Here is a 16445-nt window from a genome sequence, read left to right on the forward strand (position 1 = left end):
CCTGGCTTCCTTGCCCCCCATCTCTAAGAGGGGAGAACGGAAGTATTTCGTGCCTGCCAAAGGGCACGAGTATCTATATACCCACCCTGCCCCCAACTCTCTAGTTGTCGAGGCAGTCAACCATAAGGAGCGCCAGGGCCAACCTGCTCCTACCCCTAAGAATAAGGACTCAAGGAGACTAGACTTATTCTGTAGAAAGAGATTTATTTGTCCTCGAGCTTCCAACTGAGGGTGGCAAACCACCAAGCCTTGCTTAGCAGATATGAGTTTAACTTGTGGGGCTCTATGCCAAAATTTGCAGACTCCCTTCAGGAGCGTGATAAGAAGGAGTTTAAGGCTCTGGTCGAGGAGGGCACAGCTGTAGCCAGGGCAGCCCTTGAGGCAGCCTCGGACGCTGCAGATACAGCTGCACGATCTACGGCCTCCACGGTGTCCACGAGAAGAGCGTTGTGACTCCTGTTGTTGGGTTTGTCCAGCGAGGCACAGAACTTCTTGCAGGACCTTCCATTTGACAGCAAGGTCCTGTTCACGGAACAAACAGACGTGAAGTTACACGGTCTTAAGGACTCCTGCACGACATTAAAGACTCTGTGTATCTATGTCCCAGCCCCAGCCAGGACCAAATTCAAGTCGCAGCAAGCCCCTAGTCAGGCTACCCACTCCAAATACGAGCCCCCTTATAAAAGATCAAGAGCCTATAAAAAGCGCCCACAGCGACTGTCTCGGCCCGTGCCCCAGCCTGGGTCCTCCAAGGGCAAGCAGGCAGGTAAGCGCCAGTTTGATGGGACACCTGGGGACGACTTACCAGTTTGTACCAGGGATCCACCCAACCTTCCCTTCTCCAACCGCCTATGTACTTTCTTCCCAGAGTGGTTGCTACTGACCTTGGACCGTTGGGTCCTCAGCACCATCTCTTGGCGCTATACCCTCCAATTTCTCTTTGCCCCACCTACCCACCCTCCCTCCCCATCCCTCTTCAGGGACGCCTCTCATGAAGGCTTACTTGAGCAAGAGATGAGGTGGCTCCTTCACTTAGGAGTGGTGGAGGTGGTGCTGGCAGAGTTCAGATACAAGGGGTACTACTCCTGCTATTTCCTTATCCCGAAGGCCAAAGGGGGGCTCAGGCCCATCCTGGATCTGCAAGGCCTGAACCACTACCTGGGGAAACTCAAGTTCCGCATGGTCTCTCTGGCCTCCATCATCCCCTTCCTGGATCCCGTGGACTGGTACGCCGCCCGCGATCTACAGGACACATACTTCCACATTCACATATTCGAGGGACATAGGCGTTTCCTCCGTTTCATGGTAGGGCAGGAGCACTACCAGTTCACTGTCCTCCCATTTGGCTTATCAACGGCACCCAGAGTCTTCACAAAGTGTATGTCTGTGGTAGTGGCCTACCTCAGGCGTCAGGGGGGTCCAGATTTTTTCCTACCTCGACGACTGGCTGGTCAAAGGCAGCTCCAGGTCACAGGTATAGGATCAAGTAACCACTCCTGCCCACGAGCTTCACAGTGGGGCTGCTGGTAAGCAGCACCAAATCCACGTTGGTACTGGTGCAACACAGAGTTAATTGGTACAATTCTGGACGCGACATTGGCCAGAGCCTCCCTCCCACTGGACAGATTCGACACCTTGAGGGAGCTCATCAGGGTGGTCACGAGGTTTCCTGAGATGACCACGAGGGTGTGCCTCCAGCTCCTGGGCCATATATCGGTGTGCACGTACATGGTTCATCATGCCAGACTCAGGATGCTGCCTCTTCAGCTCTGGTTGGCCTCGACATTCTCCCAGTCCAGAGACAGGCTGGACAAGGTCCTCACTGTGCCCAAACTCGTGCTAGCCTCCCTCTGCTGGTGGTCCACCCCGGGGAACATGCTCCGAGGGGTCCCGTTCAGGGGCTGGCCACTGACTGTGAGTTGGTGCACGATGCGTTGGACTTGGGGTGGGGAGCCCGTGTGGGAAACCTCCAGACCCAAGGCCTTTGGTCCATGCAGGAACCAGCCCTACACATAAAAGTCAAGGAGCTCAGGACGGTCCGCCTAGCCTGTGTGGCCTTTTGCTCATGCCTAGCAGACAGAGTGGTCACAGTTCTCATGGATAACGTGGCCTTTGTGTTCTACATCAACAGACAAGGCGGGGCCCGCTTCTCAGCTCTCTGCCAGGAAGCCCTCAGGCTGTGGAACTTCTGTACAGCCCATGATATCAACCTGGAAGCCCATCGCTTACCGGGCGTCCGAAACTCTCAGGTGGATTGGCTGAGTTGAGACTTCTCCTCTCAGCACAAATCGTCGCTGCACCCAGAAGTGGTGCACAGGATTTTCCGAATGGAGGGTTCTTCGCGACCAGACACTTCCACCGGTGTCCCCATTTCTGCTCCAGGGGAGGGCTGGGCAGGGGCACGATCTCCAACGCCTTCCTTCTGTCTTGATCGGGTCAACTTTTGTATGCCTTTCCCCCAATTTCCCTGATTGGCAAGGTCTTGGAAAAGATCAAGATGGACAGGGCTTGCATCCTTCTGATCGCCCTGGCATGGCCCAGACAGCTCTGGTACAGGGCTCTCACAAGCTTGGCAATTGCCCCGCCATGGCCGTTGCCAACCCTCCCAGAACTTCTCTCCCAGGACCAAGGGGGCCTCCTCCACCCCAGCCTAGCAACCCTCCACCTCACAGCGTGGTTGCTCAATGGTTAGGCCAAGAGAAGAGGACCTGCTCGAAGGGAGGCCAGCGAATCCTCCTGGAGAGCAGGAGGCCCTCCATGCGTCAGGCCTACTTGGCAAAATGGTCTTGGTTTTCCCGGTGGGCCGTCGATCAGGGTGTCTCGCCAATGGCTGCCCCAATCCATCTTATACTGGATTACCTCCTTCATCTCAGAGCCCAGGGTCTAGTGCCCTCATGCCATGACCGGTCGATTCCTTAAGGGCTTGGATTGCCTCTTTCCTTATGTTAGACCCCTGGTCCCTCAGCGGGACCTGAACTTGGTGCTGGCCAGGCTCCATTTGAGCTGCTTGCTACATGCTCCTAGTCCCACCTCTCATGGAAAGTAGTTTTTCTTGTGGCGATCAATTAGCCATTCTTGTGGCGACCCTGCTAGAAGGGTATCGGAGCTTCAGGCCCTGACCGCCGAACCCCGGTATACAGTATTCCATAAGGATAAAATCCAGCTCCGCCCACACCCTTCATTTCTCCCTAAGATGGTCTCCACCTATCATACGGGCCAGGCCATTTCCTACCCATGCTCTGTCCCAAGCCCAACACGTCCAGTGAGGAGCGCCGCCTCCACATGCTAGATGTAAGATGGGCTCTGGCCTTTTTATCTGGAACATACGAAACCATTCAGTAAGTCTTCGCAGCTGTTCATTGCCACGGCTGAGCGCATGAAAGGGCGGCTGATATCCACTCAGCAGCTCTCCAACTGGATCACTTCATGTATCCATACTTGTTACAACCTGGCGGGAGTTCTCCCGCCACTGATTGTGAGGGCGCACTCGACTAGGGCGCAGGCCTCGTCCGGTACCTTTCTGGCTCACGTCTCTATTCAGGGCATTTGAAGGGCTGCCACATGTTCATCAGTCCACACATTCACCTCGCACTGTGCAATCATCTCCCAAACTAGGGAGGACGCCAGGTTCGGCAAGGCAGTGCTTCATCCCAAGTGTCTGTGAACTCCTATCCACCTCTAACAGATATACCTTGGAATCATGTGTTATGGAATGCACATGAGCAATCACTCGAAGAAAAGACAGTTACCTTTTCTGTAACTGGTGTTCTTCGAGATGTGTTGCTCCCTGTCCCGCCCCTGGAATCCCTGCCCCTGACTGCCCCCTGCTGCCCCATCCAACCCCTCCTTTCCTTCCTGACTGCCCCCCCTCCCCGGGTCCCTTGCCCCAATTCAACCCCCTGTTCCCCACCCTCTGACCACCCCCCAAACTCCCCTGCCCTCTATCCAACCCTCCCTGCCCCCTTACCGCGCTACCTGGAGCACCGGTGGCTGGATCACGCACCACACAGCACAGAGCACTGGGTCAGGCTGGGCTCTGCAGCTGCACTGCCCAAGGAGGTCACAGCCCCGCCGCTCAGAGCATTGAGCCGACGGCGCAGTGAGCGGAGGCTGTGGGCAAGGGGCTGGGGGCGAGCCTCCCAGGCCAGGAGCTATGGGGCCGGGCAGGAGAGTCCTGTGGGCCCTAGTTCACCCACCTCTGTGTTAGTGGACTTCCCTCTTATCCCATGACTGATAATTTTGCTTAAGACCTTTTCGTGAGGAAACTTGTCAAAGGCTTTCTGAAAGTCCAAGTACATTATATTCATTGGATCACCCTTGTCCAATATGTATTGACCCCACCTCAAAGAAATCTAATAGATTGGTGACGCATGATTTCGCTTTACAGAAGCCATGTTGGCTCTTTCCCAATTTACCTTCATTTGTGTGTTTGATAATTCTGTTCTTTACTATAGTTTCAACCAATTTCCCTGGTACTGAAGTTAGGCTTACTGCCTTATAATTGCCAAGATGGCCTCTGGAGCCATTTTAAAAAATTGGCTTTACATTGGCTATCCTCCAATCATCTGGTACAGAGGCTAATTTAAGCGGTAAGTTACATATCACATTTAGTAGTTCTGAAGGAACTCAAATGTGAAACTGCAGAATGTTTGGGTGAATACCCTCTGGTCCTGGTGATTTATTGCTATTTAATTTATCAATTTGTTCCAAAACCTCCTCTATTGACACCTCAATCTGAGACTGTTCCTCAGATTTGTCACTTAAAAAGAATAGCTCAGATGTGGAAATCTCCCTCTCATCATCTGCAGTAAAGATTGAAGCAAAGAATTAATTTAGTGTCTCCTCTTCAAGTGATCCTCTGGTCCTTCAAGTGATCCATCCCGTGTCGCCCATTCCCAGCTTCTGGTAAACAGAGGCTAGGGACACTTCAGAGTATGGTTTTGCATCCGTGCACATCCTGGCTAACAGCCATTGATGAACCATCTCCTTAGCAGTCTTGTCTTCCTTGACTGCCTTGAGTGTTAAAGTACACATCAACACAACCTTAACTCTGCCCTGCCCCCCTGCCATTCCCAAGCTCCAGAGAATTAACTGCATTCTGCATTCACTGTGTTAAGAATAGCTATACTGAATAGTGGAGGCATTAGCTGGAGCAGCTTGATAGAGATGTGATTGTGATCTGAAGAGGTCTGGAGATTACTTTGAGGAGCATCACAGAGCTGTGAATGTGATATGAGGACATCTAAATCTTTGCTCCACTGTATGTGATCGAAGGAATGCATCAGTTAAGCACTGAGTTGTGTAGGTTGTGTCAGAAGGTGGGGTACAGGGCTCTGCTTGCCATGGGGATTGTCAGCAGTGAGGTGGGATATGAAACCCTGTCATTGTGGTTAATGATAGGTAAATTAAAGTGTAATGTTAGGTGAAATCCTATGAGTAAGAATGAAGGGGGTGAGGGAATTGTAAAATGTAACCTGTGTGTGTGGTTGCCCAGTACTTGAGTGTAGAATAGTGTAGGTAGCTCCTGTTCAGAACAGCTGATCTAAAAACAAATTTTGCCTTAGAAAAGAGAAGGCATATTACTCTGCTACGGTTGTCACATGTCCAGTTCCCTTAGTGATATGCACTTTCTGCAAAAGCAGAGTTCAAGTATGTGAGCTATGAAAGTATTGGGTCATTACTCAGAGGGCAGATGTAACGTTGTGTTGGCATGTACCTTAACTCTGTGTTTCCTCTCTTTCAAAAGTTTGACTTTTGCTGAACTTGATATTCTTGAGGGCATGAGATACTACCGGGCAACCTTAACTCTGCTTAATGATGTCTTCCATCAGTGAATTTCCTAATTTTTTTTTTTTTAAACAGAAAGAGGAATGTTTGTAGGAGTTAGTAGCCATTTAGGCAGTTGCAGTTGTCACAGATCCTAACAAACAGTCCTTCCTGGCCATCCACTAGGACTGCTGTGAGGAGAATCCAAGCCTCTGAGCTATTGATCCCCTGGCATGTGTTACACTTCTAAAACCTCAGCAGGCTGGAGCACTGCTTCCTCCCTTGGCTTTTTTGGCACATTTCCTGGGCACTGACTCTTGGACTGCTACCACGTCTTGAAAATGGGGCTTGTCACAGGGCGCATCGCTCACTGTTGTTGCCTCCTCCTGGTATTCTGGGGATTAGCTTGAGGCTGACTCTGCCCCAACTCCGGCTGCAGTTTGCACACTGTCAGTTAGTCTCTGCTGTCCGCCTGCAACCCCTCTTGCAGCCTCAGGAACTGCAATATCCTCTTCATGGTGTGGCCCTCTGGTCATGTCACTATCTGAGTTCCCCCCTTGTGGGCGGGGTTAGCTCCTCAATAGTACGAGGCCGTCTTCCCGCCCACTGTCTTGGTGCCACTCTTCCAGTGGCTGGTAGGGGAACCTGGGCCCGCCCCCTTCTCTGGTTTCAGCCCAGGGACCCTCAGTTTAGCAGTCTGGGCCCTCTCTCTCTAGCCTCACTGTTCTATCCCTTGGCTGCTTCCTACTACTGGTTCCCCTTTTCTTCCTAGGCCTACCAGTTCCCAAAGCCTCCTCCCTCTTCCCAGGGAGTGGCTGCAGTCTCCACTTATTCCTCCCTTTCTCCTGGGAATGTCTGCCTTATCCCAGCAGCCCCTTCTGCTTTCAGCTGCCTGTGTATTCCAGCCCAGCTGAGCCTCCTTAATTAGCTACCTAATTTGTTAATTGGCCCATCTGGCTTGCATTAAACCCTGCAGGATGAATGTGCGGTAGACACCCCATCACAGGGCTTCAAACCCACCTGCCCTAGGACCTAAGATCAGCACTGACCTCAGTTACGTAAACATCCCCCTCTGCCAAAACTTTGCCCCAAAGAAGTGAAGTTTGTGATGTACAGTTTAATTCTCAGGGGCATGCAGTGGTTCTGAAGCAGACAAGACGCATGCACTTTGTATAGTCTAATGCCTTTATGCTTTTTTATACTTAATCATGTAAAGCACAGGAGAGTCCAGATCATACAAAACATGAAAGATTAAATGCATGTCCCTGCCTCAGTTTCATCAGCATTGCAGGTCATTCTTTTGGCTGGGGTATGAATCCCTTGGGTTGTCCAGAGTTCTGGTGGTTATCTGGCCTCAGAAAACAGGGCAGAGACCCCCTGCCTCATGAGGCTGCTAAATGCTGAGTGACCTCTTCCTTGGAGCCCCTTATCCAGCTTCTGTGACCTTGCTCTCTCTTGCCCCAAGCTGCTGCTTCTTGTCTGACTCCCCCTGTTCTTGTGTATTTCTTTATTTAAACCTCTCCTGGTCATCTGGTCTTTTTACTCTACTCCTGGTAAATTGCCACTGCTCCTACCCTCCTCCCCTTCCTTCAGAGGAGTCAGCTAAACCAGTTTTCTGAGGATGCAGCTCACCCACTGTTCCCAGATATTTTCACCTAGTCGTTAGGTCCTAAGCACCTTCTGTAGTATCTGTCTGGTGTGTAACCACTGCAGGTCCTGTCAGCTATGGTGGATCCACATACATACAAGCATTCATGAGAAAGCAGGTTTTCACAGTACAACTTCACAGTATCAATCAGAATTTCTAATTTATACAGCCATAACCCCAGTTCATCACCGTTCTCATCTAGATTTGCAGTAGATAAACTACTGTGTGTAGATAGTAACAAAACAACCTAGCTTTTATATAGTGCTTTTGATCAGTACATCTCAAAGAACTTTACATCATTATCCCCATTTTACAGATGGGAAACTGAGGCTCAGGTCCATAGATCATTCACAGATTCGTAGATTCCAAGACCAGAAGAGACCATTGTGGTCATCTAGTCTGATTTCTGTATAACACAAGCCATAGATTCCCCCAAAATATTTCCTAAATCATAGTTTAGAGAAACATCCACTGTTGATCTTAAAATTCAGTGATGGAGAATCTACTGTGATCCTTGGTAATTTGTTCCAGTGGTTAGTTACTCTCACTATTACAAATTTACACCTTATTTCCAGTCTGAATTTGTCTATCTCCATTGGATTGCGTTACACCTTTCTGTGCTAGATTAAAGAGCCGATTGTTAAATATTTGTTCCCCAAGTAAGTCCTTATAGACTGTGATCAACTTACCCTTTACCTCTTTGATAAGCTAAATAACTAGAGGTCCTTGAGTCTGTCACTAAAAGGCATGTTTTCTAATCCTTTAACCATTCTCATGGCTCTTCTCTGAACCCTCTCCAGTTTATCAACATCCTTCTTGAATTGTGGCAGCAGAACTGAACACAGTATTCCAGCAGCAGTCACACAAGTCAAATAACCTCTTTACACCTACTTGAGATTCCCCCATTTGTGTATCCCAGAACTGCAGTTAGCTCTTTTGGCCACAGTGTCACACGAGCTCATGTTCAACTGATTATCCACCAATTCTCAAATCTTTTTCAGTCACTGCTTCTGAGTATAGAGTCCCCCATCCAGTAAGTATGGCCGGCGTTCTTTGTTCCTAGATATATACATTTACGTTTAGCCATATTAAAATGCACATTGTTTACTTTTGCTCAGTTTACCAAGCGATCCAGAGCACTCTGAATCAGTGACCTGTCCTCTTCATTATTTACCTCTCCCCCAATTTCTGTGTCCTCTGCAAACTTTAAATAGCATAGGTCCAAGAACTGATCCCAATGGGACTCCTCTAGAAACACACCCATTCAATAATGATTTCCAATTACGTTTTGAGACCTGTCAGCCAGTTTTTAATCCATCTAATGTGTGCCATATTAATTTTGTATCATTCAAGTTTTAAAATGTCATGCCTACTAAGTCAAATGACTTGGAGAAGTCTCCGTATATTACATCTGCACTATTACCTTTGTCAATCAAATTTGTAATCTCATCAAAAAAAGATATCAAGTTAGTTAACAGGATCTGTTTTCCATAAACTCATGTTGGTTGGCATTAAATATATTAATCTCCTTTAATTATTTATTAATTGAGTCCCATATCAGCCGCTCGGCAATCTTGCCGAGGTTGTTGTCTGACTAAGAGGCCTAAAATTACCTGGGTCATCCTATTTATCCTTATTAAAGTAGCTTTCTTCTAATCTTCTGGAACTTCCCCAGTATTCCAAGACTTTTTGAAATTTACATTAACGGCCCAGTAAGCTCCTAAATCAGCTCTTTTGAAACTCTTTGTTGCAGATTATCTGGACAAACTGATTTTAAAATGTCTAACTTCAGTAGTTGCTGTTCAACATTCTCCTGAGATACTAGTGGAATAGAAAGTGTTTTATCATATGATATGTCTACATCATCTGTTTTCTTCCAAAATACAGAACAGAAATATTTATTGAAGACATCTACCTTTTCTTCATGGTTTATGATAATTTTGACATTTCCATCTATTAATGGACCAATACCATTGTTATGATACTTTTTGTTCCTAACATACTTAAAAAGCTCCTCCTTATTGTCCCTAATTCTGCTAGCCATAGATTTCTTCTTGTGTCCTTCTGCTTCTCTTAGCAATTTTCTACAATTCCTAGCTTCTGATTTATATTCATTACTATCAACTTCCCCTTTCTTCCATTTGATATATAGATCTTTTAAATTTTTTATAGCTGCCTTCACTTCCCCCATAAACCAGGTCAGATTTTTAACCCTTCTTCCTCAGTTGTGGGATTATGGCTTTTTGGGCATCTGTGAAAGTATTCTTAAACAATTTTGGATGATCATTTATATTTTTCTGATTAAATTCTCCCTCCCAGCTGATTTGTCTGATAATTTTTTTTCAGCTTTGTGATATTGGCATTTTTAAAGCACCAAGTATGTATTTATATCACTGGTCTGGACTTTATTCTGGGTCCACATTAGAAATATGATCAAATCATGATCACGTGTACCTAAATTACCATTAATTTTAGTACTGTGGTCAGACCACCTTTATCTGTCAAGCTCTAATGTAGAATTCCTCCATGTTGGCTACAACACTTGTTGATTAAGGAAAATGTCAGAGAGATGAAGAGACTTGCCTAAGGTCACTCAGCAGGCCACTGCCAGAGCCAGGAATAGTTGCAGTGTGGGGGTCTCTCGACACCATTACTGTATGATTCCTAAATGCTCCTCTCTCTCCTGTACGTTTTGTGATAGTGGAATGGGGATAATGGTCATGCTTCTAAATGTGTAGTTGTTAACAGAGCTAGTGAGAGAAATCTCAGACATCTATATGTCCCAAAATCTTGAGAGCTTTATTACATTGGCTTAGTAAATTTACATGCATGAGAGAAGATGGGAGTGTTTCTTTTCTTCTCCAGCCTCTCCCCTACCATTTCGTGCAACATGTAGCCCTTCCACCAACCCTTCCAGCTCAGACCTTTTCCAGATGTTTGTCCTACCAGGAATTTGAAGTGTCATTAGCTGAGCACAGTTTAGGATCTAAGTTGTCTGCTTATCCCCATGAGCTATCTAGGTGCCATGAAACTTCCTAAACTACAAACCCTCTTGGCTTCTCTATCTTTGCATGTTCAGTGTAATCTGATTTGCTTGTGAACATTAGGCATGAGGGTAAATTAGGAGCCAAGCTCTTCGGCTAATACCATTCTGAATTTTGCTCCCCCAGAAGGTTAGTGGGTGCCATGCACTCTTTGGGGGAAACCCTCAAGTGAGTGCAAGCCTTTTATCAGGATCAGAGCCATGGTTTGATCCCCAGATCTGGGTGAAAATATGTCAACATTAAGAAAATACTTTTTTACTTTTTTGTATTTTGGGAACCCCTTGGTCAAAATGACCACAAATTTGGAACACCCTGGCCAGTGTTTGATGAGCCATATCAAATTTCAAGGCAATCTGAGTAACCATGTAGATTTTAGAGCACTTAGAAGAACTGAGGTTTAAACCAACAGCTGGCTTATACCTTAACTATACTAGACCAGGCAGTCCACTATAATATTTATTAGGAACTGAACTGAAGCACATACTACAGGAGGTTATCAAGGATCCATTGCATAACTCTGTACAGCAACAACTTCTGTGAGAAAAGAGGGATAAAATCTATTGTGCCTCAGTCTTTCTGTGACATTAAAATCTGACCTTTTCACAATACCAGAGTTTTCCGTTTGTAAAAAAGATTGTACTACTGGTAGTTTATATAGTAGCAGCACCCGTGTCTTAGCTCTGCCTTGGCATTTTTGTAGCAGCCAACACCATCCAATGGGGCAAATTTCTCTTCCATTGATATGGGAATGGCCACTTTTGAACATTTGGCTCCTATTTCTTTAGTTTCAGATGATGCTGGTAGCTAACAGGATGTTGAATGAGCATCAGTGTCATGAGAAACATTAGGAAGAGCAGAAGTTGTAGGGCTTGTGTGTGGAGCTGCGGGGTTTTGAGCTGGAATTTCACTAGATTAATTTGTCTTTCTCTGGCAGGTGGTAAAGGTTCCCATATTAGAATGTTCACAGTACTTGGATTGTGAATCGTGTTTGACACTGAAAGATCCATACTGTGGCTGGTGTGTTCTCCAGGGACGGTAAGATCTCTGATCACTTCCTCAACAAGGCTCTTCAGAGAAATGATTATTTGGGATTAGCTAGTTAATTTTCTTTTGTTTAGTTCTGTCCGTTTTACTGGAAAACTCCAATAAGGTACAGTATGCGATGATGTTAACTCTTCTATTTGTACATTTATATGATCTTGTACAACATGCATTTAGACTTATATAGCCCTACTTGAAATACTATTAGCTGCTGCATGTGGTACATACATCTCCTCTGTGTTCCTTCATTCTTTAAACCCTCATCCTTCTATCATCTGATTCTGTCTCCCCACACGACCTCCCGGAAATGCCACCATTAGTCAACAGCTGCTTTTTCTCTGGCACCTTCCAGTTCCTGCAAATTGGAGCCACTGCATTTCACTCAGTTCTGCACTTCTCTTCCGTCACCATGCACTGTATTCTTCCCAGTGGATCTCAGTCTGGGTTTCACTCTGACCACAGCAAGGAAACTAGTCAGTTCCGTGCAGCTAACAGCCTTCTCCTTTTTGCTGTTACTGGCTCATCCTCTCTCTGCATTCAGCCTTTGACACTCTGTTCCAGTCCTTGGTAGTGGATCCAGCAATGCTGTGAACTACAACTCCCATCAAACATGGTTCTGCTTCCACTTGCTATCCTTTTCTGTCTATGCAGTGCCACAGTGTTCAGTTCATTACCCTCTGTTATGTCCCTTCCTCTCAGGTTTCTCACCTCCACCTTTAATGTTGGTGGCCAGGTTTACTCAGCTGTAAATTGTAAATATAATCTACAAAATGAAGTTGTGCTGTATCTAATGTACCCAGTGTGGCCAAGATTCCCATTCATGCCCAAATTTGGATTCACAGAATCCTAGAATCTCAGGGTTGGAAGGGACCTCAAGAGGTCATCTAGTTCAACCCCTTGCTCAAAGCAGGACCAATCCCCAACTAAAGCATCCCGGCCAGGGCTTTGTCAAGCCTGACCTTAAAAACCTCTAAGGAAGGAGATTCCACCACCTCCCTAGGTAATGCATTCTAGTGCTTCACCACCCTCCTAGTGAAAAAGTTTTTCCCAATATCCAAGCTAAACCTCCCCCACTGCAACTTGAGACCATTACTCCTTGTTCTGTCATCTTCTACCACTGAGAACAGCCTAGATCCATCCTCTTTAGAACCCCCTTTAAGATAGATGAAAGCAGCTATCAAATCCCCCCTCATTCTTCTCTTTTACAGACTAAATAATCCCAGTTCCCTCAGCCTCTCCTCATAAGTCATGTGTTCCAAACCCCTAATCATTTTTGTTGCCCTCCACTGGACTCTTTCCAATTTTTCCACATCCTCCTTGTAGTGTGGGGCCCAAAACTGGACACACTACTCCAGATGAGGCCTCAACAATGCCAAATAGCACTGTTGGAGCTACTGAGGCTACCTGCCTTAGCTTGTTGTCACTGCTGTAGTTGGTGTGTATGGTTTTCTTACCACTCTTGCTGGGGAGAGTCCTGCTCACAGCAATATTGTAGCCAAAGAATACATCCCCTCCTCAGTTTTGGAGAACACGCTGATGGTTTCCTAAATCTTTTTCTTCAGGTGCAGTCGTCGCTCTGAGTGCTCCAGATCCATAGTGAGTGAGCAGTGGCTCTGGAGTTTTAATTCTACAAAGCAATGTTTATCCATCCAGTCACTAAGCCCAGCTAATATCAGCAGAGAAGAAAAGAGAAATGTGAGCAGTGACATAGTACTTGGAAAACATACCAATGTGATAAGAATGGTGGCTTTCTCCTTTCATGTCTGTAGATGGTTGGCCACCTTCCATTCTGGTGTAAATGAGAAAATCTCCTATTGACTTCAATGGGAGCTGAATCACTAAGCTTTGGACTTCATCCAGGGTGTGCCTTACTCAGGGCACTTAAGTGTCATGATGGTTTCAGGAGGGATGGGTTCCTTCATGACTTTGTCAAGTCAGATGTCTATGCATATATTATTATGAGAGTGATACATTTTGGGGGTTCTTTCTTGCCTTGTGCTGCTACTGCAAAGTCTGTCCTTGGCTTGGCATGTGTAAGCATACCTATAGATTTCTAAAGCTTCATTATGCTGATTATTAAAAGGATAATGAAAGAAAGTTTAAAATCATCAGCCCAGTTTCTGACCTCTGCTAGAAGAGCCAATGGGAAACTGAGGTGTCTCATGGATGAGAATTCTGTTGATGTGCCAAGAGCCGGTGGGAACCCAGCTTCCATCTAGAGAACTGGGTGCTTGTTTACAGGAAGGACATTAAGGAATGGCATTGAAAATGGCAGCAAGGATAATGTGATTAGAAACAATAGTGGGAGCCGTCTTAGAAAGAAAATGGATGGATGGATCAATTATTTTTTTGTGTCTCTAAAAATGAGAGATTAGGAAAACAATTATATTAACTAGAAAAGTGTGAATTATGAAGGGACAAATTGTGGATTTATATTAATATTTGATTGGCAGATTTTCCTGACTATCTTGGATTTACCATCCTTGCATGAGGAAGAATCATATTCTTGTTACTTTGAAGACTACGAGAGTCCAGCAGTTCTGACAGAGTCAGGCATCGTGTGTCCCTCCCCAGATCCCAGCCAAGTACCAGCTTTGAAAACAGGAACAGGTCAGTTCAACATTTTCTGTAAATGAAGTATAAAACGACTGGTAAACAAAATAATCAGAAGAAGGAACAATGGAGTTTGTCAGAATGTCGGTGGCGAGGTGGAATATGATAGAATTCTAATGCTTTAATGATGGTTAAGTGAAAGTATAGGTTGAGTTGGTATCCTGTGAGTAAGTATAAGGGAGTTTTAAAAGTCTGTCACATAGTTCCTAAATTGTACACATATGGTATTGTTTCTGGGGAGCTGGCTAAGTGTCAGTGTTCACCAGGGTGTGGAACTGCCTGAATCTTAAAGTGTCAAGGGCCACTGTGAGTATGTGCGCATTGAAGCATTGCTCAAAGAGGGTAGACAGAGGTGGTGTGGGTGACTGTATTTTTTTTCCTTTCTGTCCATTTGTCCTGTGGTTGAGAGTGAATGGGCTGTAAAAGAGGTGAAGAACATGTACATTTCAGACACTGTTGGCAGAGGAATGGTATATGTGTGAATGGGGCATGTTGGGATATTTCTGGAAGAGGGCAGAGTTAAGGTTGCATGGGCAACATTAACTGTACATTGAGTTTTGCTCAGGTTAGTTTCTGCAAGGGGATGACATAGTACCAAGCAACCGTAACTCTGTGGTAACTTAGTTTTTTACCATTGAATTAGGTAGATAAATACTACTGGGAACTGTCATTCTACGAGACTTTCACTTCCCAGATACAGGTTGGGGAACAAATGCTACTAATAATGGTAGGGCCTAGTTATTCCTGGATATGATAGCTGACAGATTTGGTTACCAAATAGTCATTAAGCCAACAAAGGTTAATACTATTTTAGATTTGGTTTTAGTAACCAGTAACATTATAGAAGAGCTAGTTGTAAAAAATCTTGGATTGACTAAGCATGAGTTGATTCAGTTTAAATTAAATGGAAGGATAATCAAAACTAGGTCACCAACTACAGGGCAGACTTTGAGAAATGAAGGGAAATAATTAATGAAGGCAACTGGACTGAAGAGCTCAAGGACTTAATGTGAATCCTTGGAATTTCTTCCAGATAATTTTTGCACCTTTAACTTGAACTTGCATCCCCAACAAGAAGAATAAACTTGTAGGGAAGTGCTCCAAACCTAATTGGATGAAATACCACCTCAAAAATGTGATAGTAGGAGTAAGCAGAGATTCTACAAAGGAGTGGAAAAAGGGATCAGTCAGCAAGGAAAGTAAAAGAGGTCAGAAAGTGGAGAGGTAAAGTGATAATTGCCAAAAGTCAAGTTGAGTTAAACCTTGCAAAGGAAATTAAAACAAATAGTTAAAGGTACCACATAAATAAAAAGAGAACAAGAAGATAAGAAATGGGACAGAGATTAAGGATAATCTTGGTCTGGCCCCGACCCTAAATTAATATTTGCCTCAGTTTTCAATAAAGATGATAATATAGAATGTGTGGGCAAAGGCAGGATGGCTAATTGGGATTGAATGTATAGAAATGGAAATACTGCATCAGAGGTGAAAGCAAAACTCAAAATGCTTAATGCATTCAAATCAGGGGGACTGGATAATCTCCATCCCAGAATACTGAAAGAACTGGCTCATGAATTTGCAAATCCTAGAATTTTTAATCTATCAAATTGGGGGTAGTATCATATGGCTGGAGAACAGGAAATATAGTACTTATATTTAAGAAAGGGAAAAAAGGTAATCTGGGAACAACAGACCCGTTAGCTTGACCTCAGTAGTATACAAGGCTTTAGAACAGTTTTTAAAGGAAACAGACATTAAAGACATGGTAGTAAATGGAAAAAGGGGTAAAAAGCAGCATGGGTTTACAAAAGATAGATTGTGCCAGAATAACACATCTTTTTTTGATAAGACAAGAGGAATCCAGGAGATCTAATCTATATGGACCTTCAGAAAACATTTGATACAGTACCACATGGCAGGTTCCAGAGTACCACATGGGAAATTATTAGTTAAGATGAGAAAATGAGGTTAGTACAAAAATCATAGAATATCAGGGTTGGAAGGGACCTCAGGAGGTCATCTAGTCCAACCCCCTGCTCAAAGCAGGACCAACCCCAACTAAATCATCCCAACCAGGGCTTTGTCAAGCATGACCTTAAAAACTTCTAAGAAAGGAGATTCCATCACCTCCCTAGGTAACGCATTCCAGTGCTTCACCACCCTCCTAGTGAAAAAGTTTTTCCTAATATCCAACCTAAACCTCCCCCACTGCAACTTGAGACCATGACTCCTTGTTCTGCCATTTGCTACCACTGAGAATAGTCTAGATCCATCCTCTTGGGAACCCCCTTTCAGGTAGTTGAAAGCAGCTATCAAATCCCCCCTCATTCTTC

At 45.2% G+C, this 16445-nt stretch overlaps 1 protein-coding gene across 11 annotated transcripts in view; it reads left to right on the forward strand.

Annotated features, from left to right (window-relative positions):
* PLXNB1 (plexin B1) overlaps positions 1-16445 on the forward strand; it is a 191024-nt gene that overhangs the window by 101531 nt on the left and 73048 nt on the right. For all 11 annotated transcript variants that reach the window (XM_073350752.1, XM_073350762.1, XM_073350758.1 and 8 more), the window contains 3 exons: positions 11393-11493; positions 13062-13194; positions 13953-14109. In XM_073350752.1, the coding sequence (XP_073206853.1) occupies positions 11393-11493; positions 13062-13194; positions 13953-14109 (391 nt within the window). The remainder of the gene's footprint in view (positions 1-11392; positions 11494-13061; positions 13195-13952; positions 14110-16445) is intronic.

The sequence above is a fragment of the Lepidochelys kempii genome, chromosome 7, assembly GCF_965140265.1.
Source record: "Lepidochelys kempii isolate rLepKem1 chromosome 7, rLepKem1.hap2, whole genome shotgun sequence".
Lineage (NCBI taxonomy): Eukaryota > Metazoa > Chordata > Testudines > Cheloniidae > Lepidochelys > Lepidochelys kempii.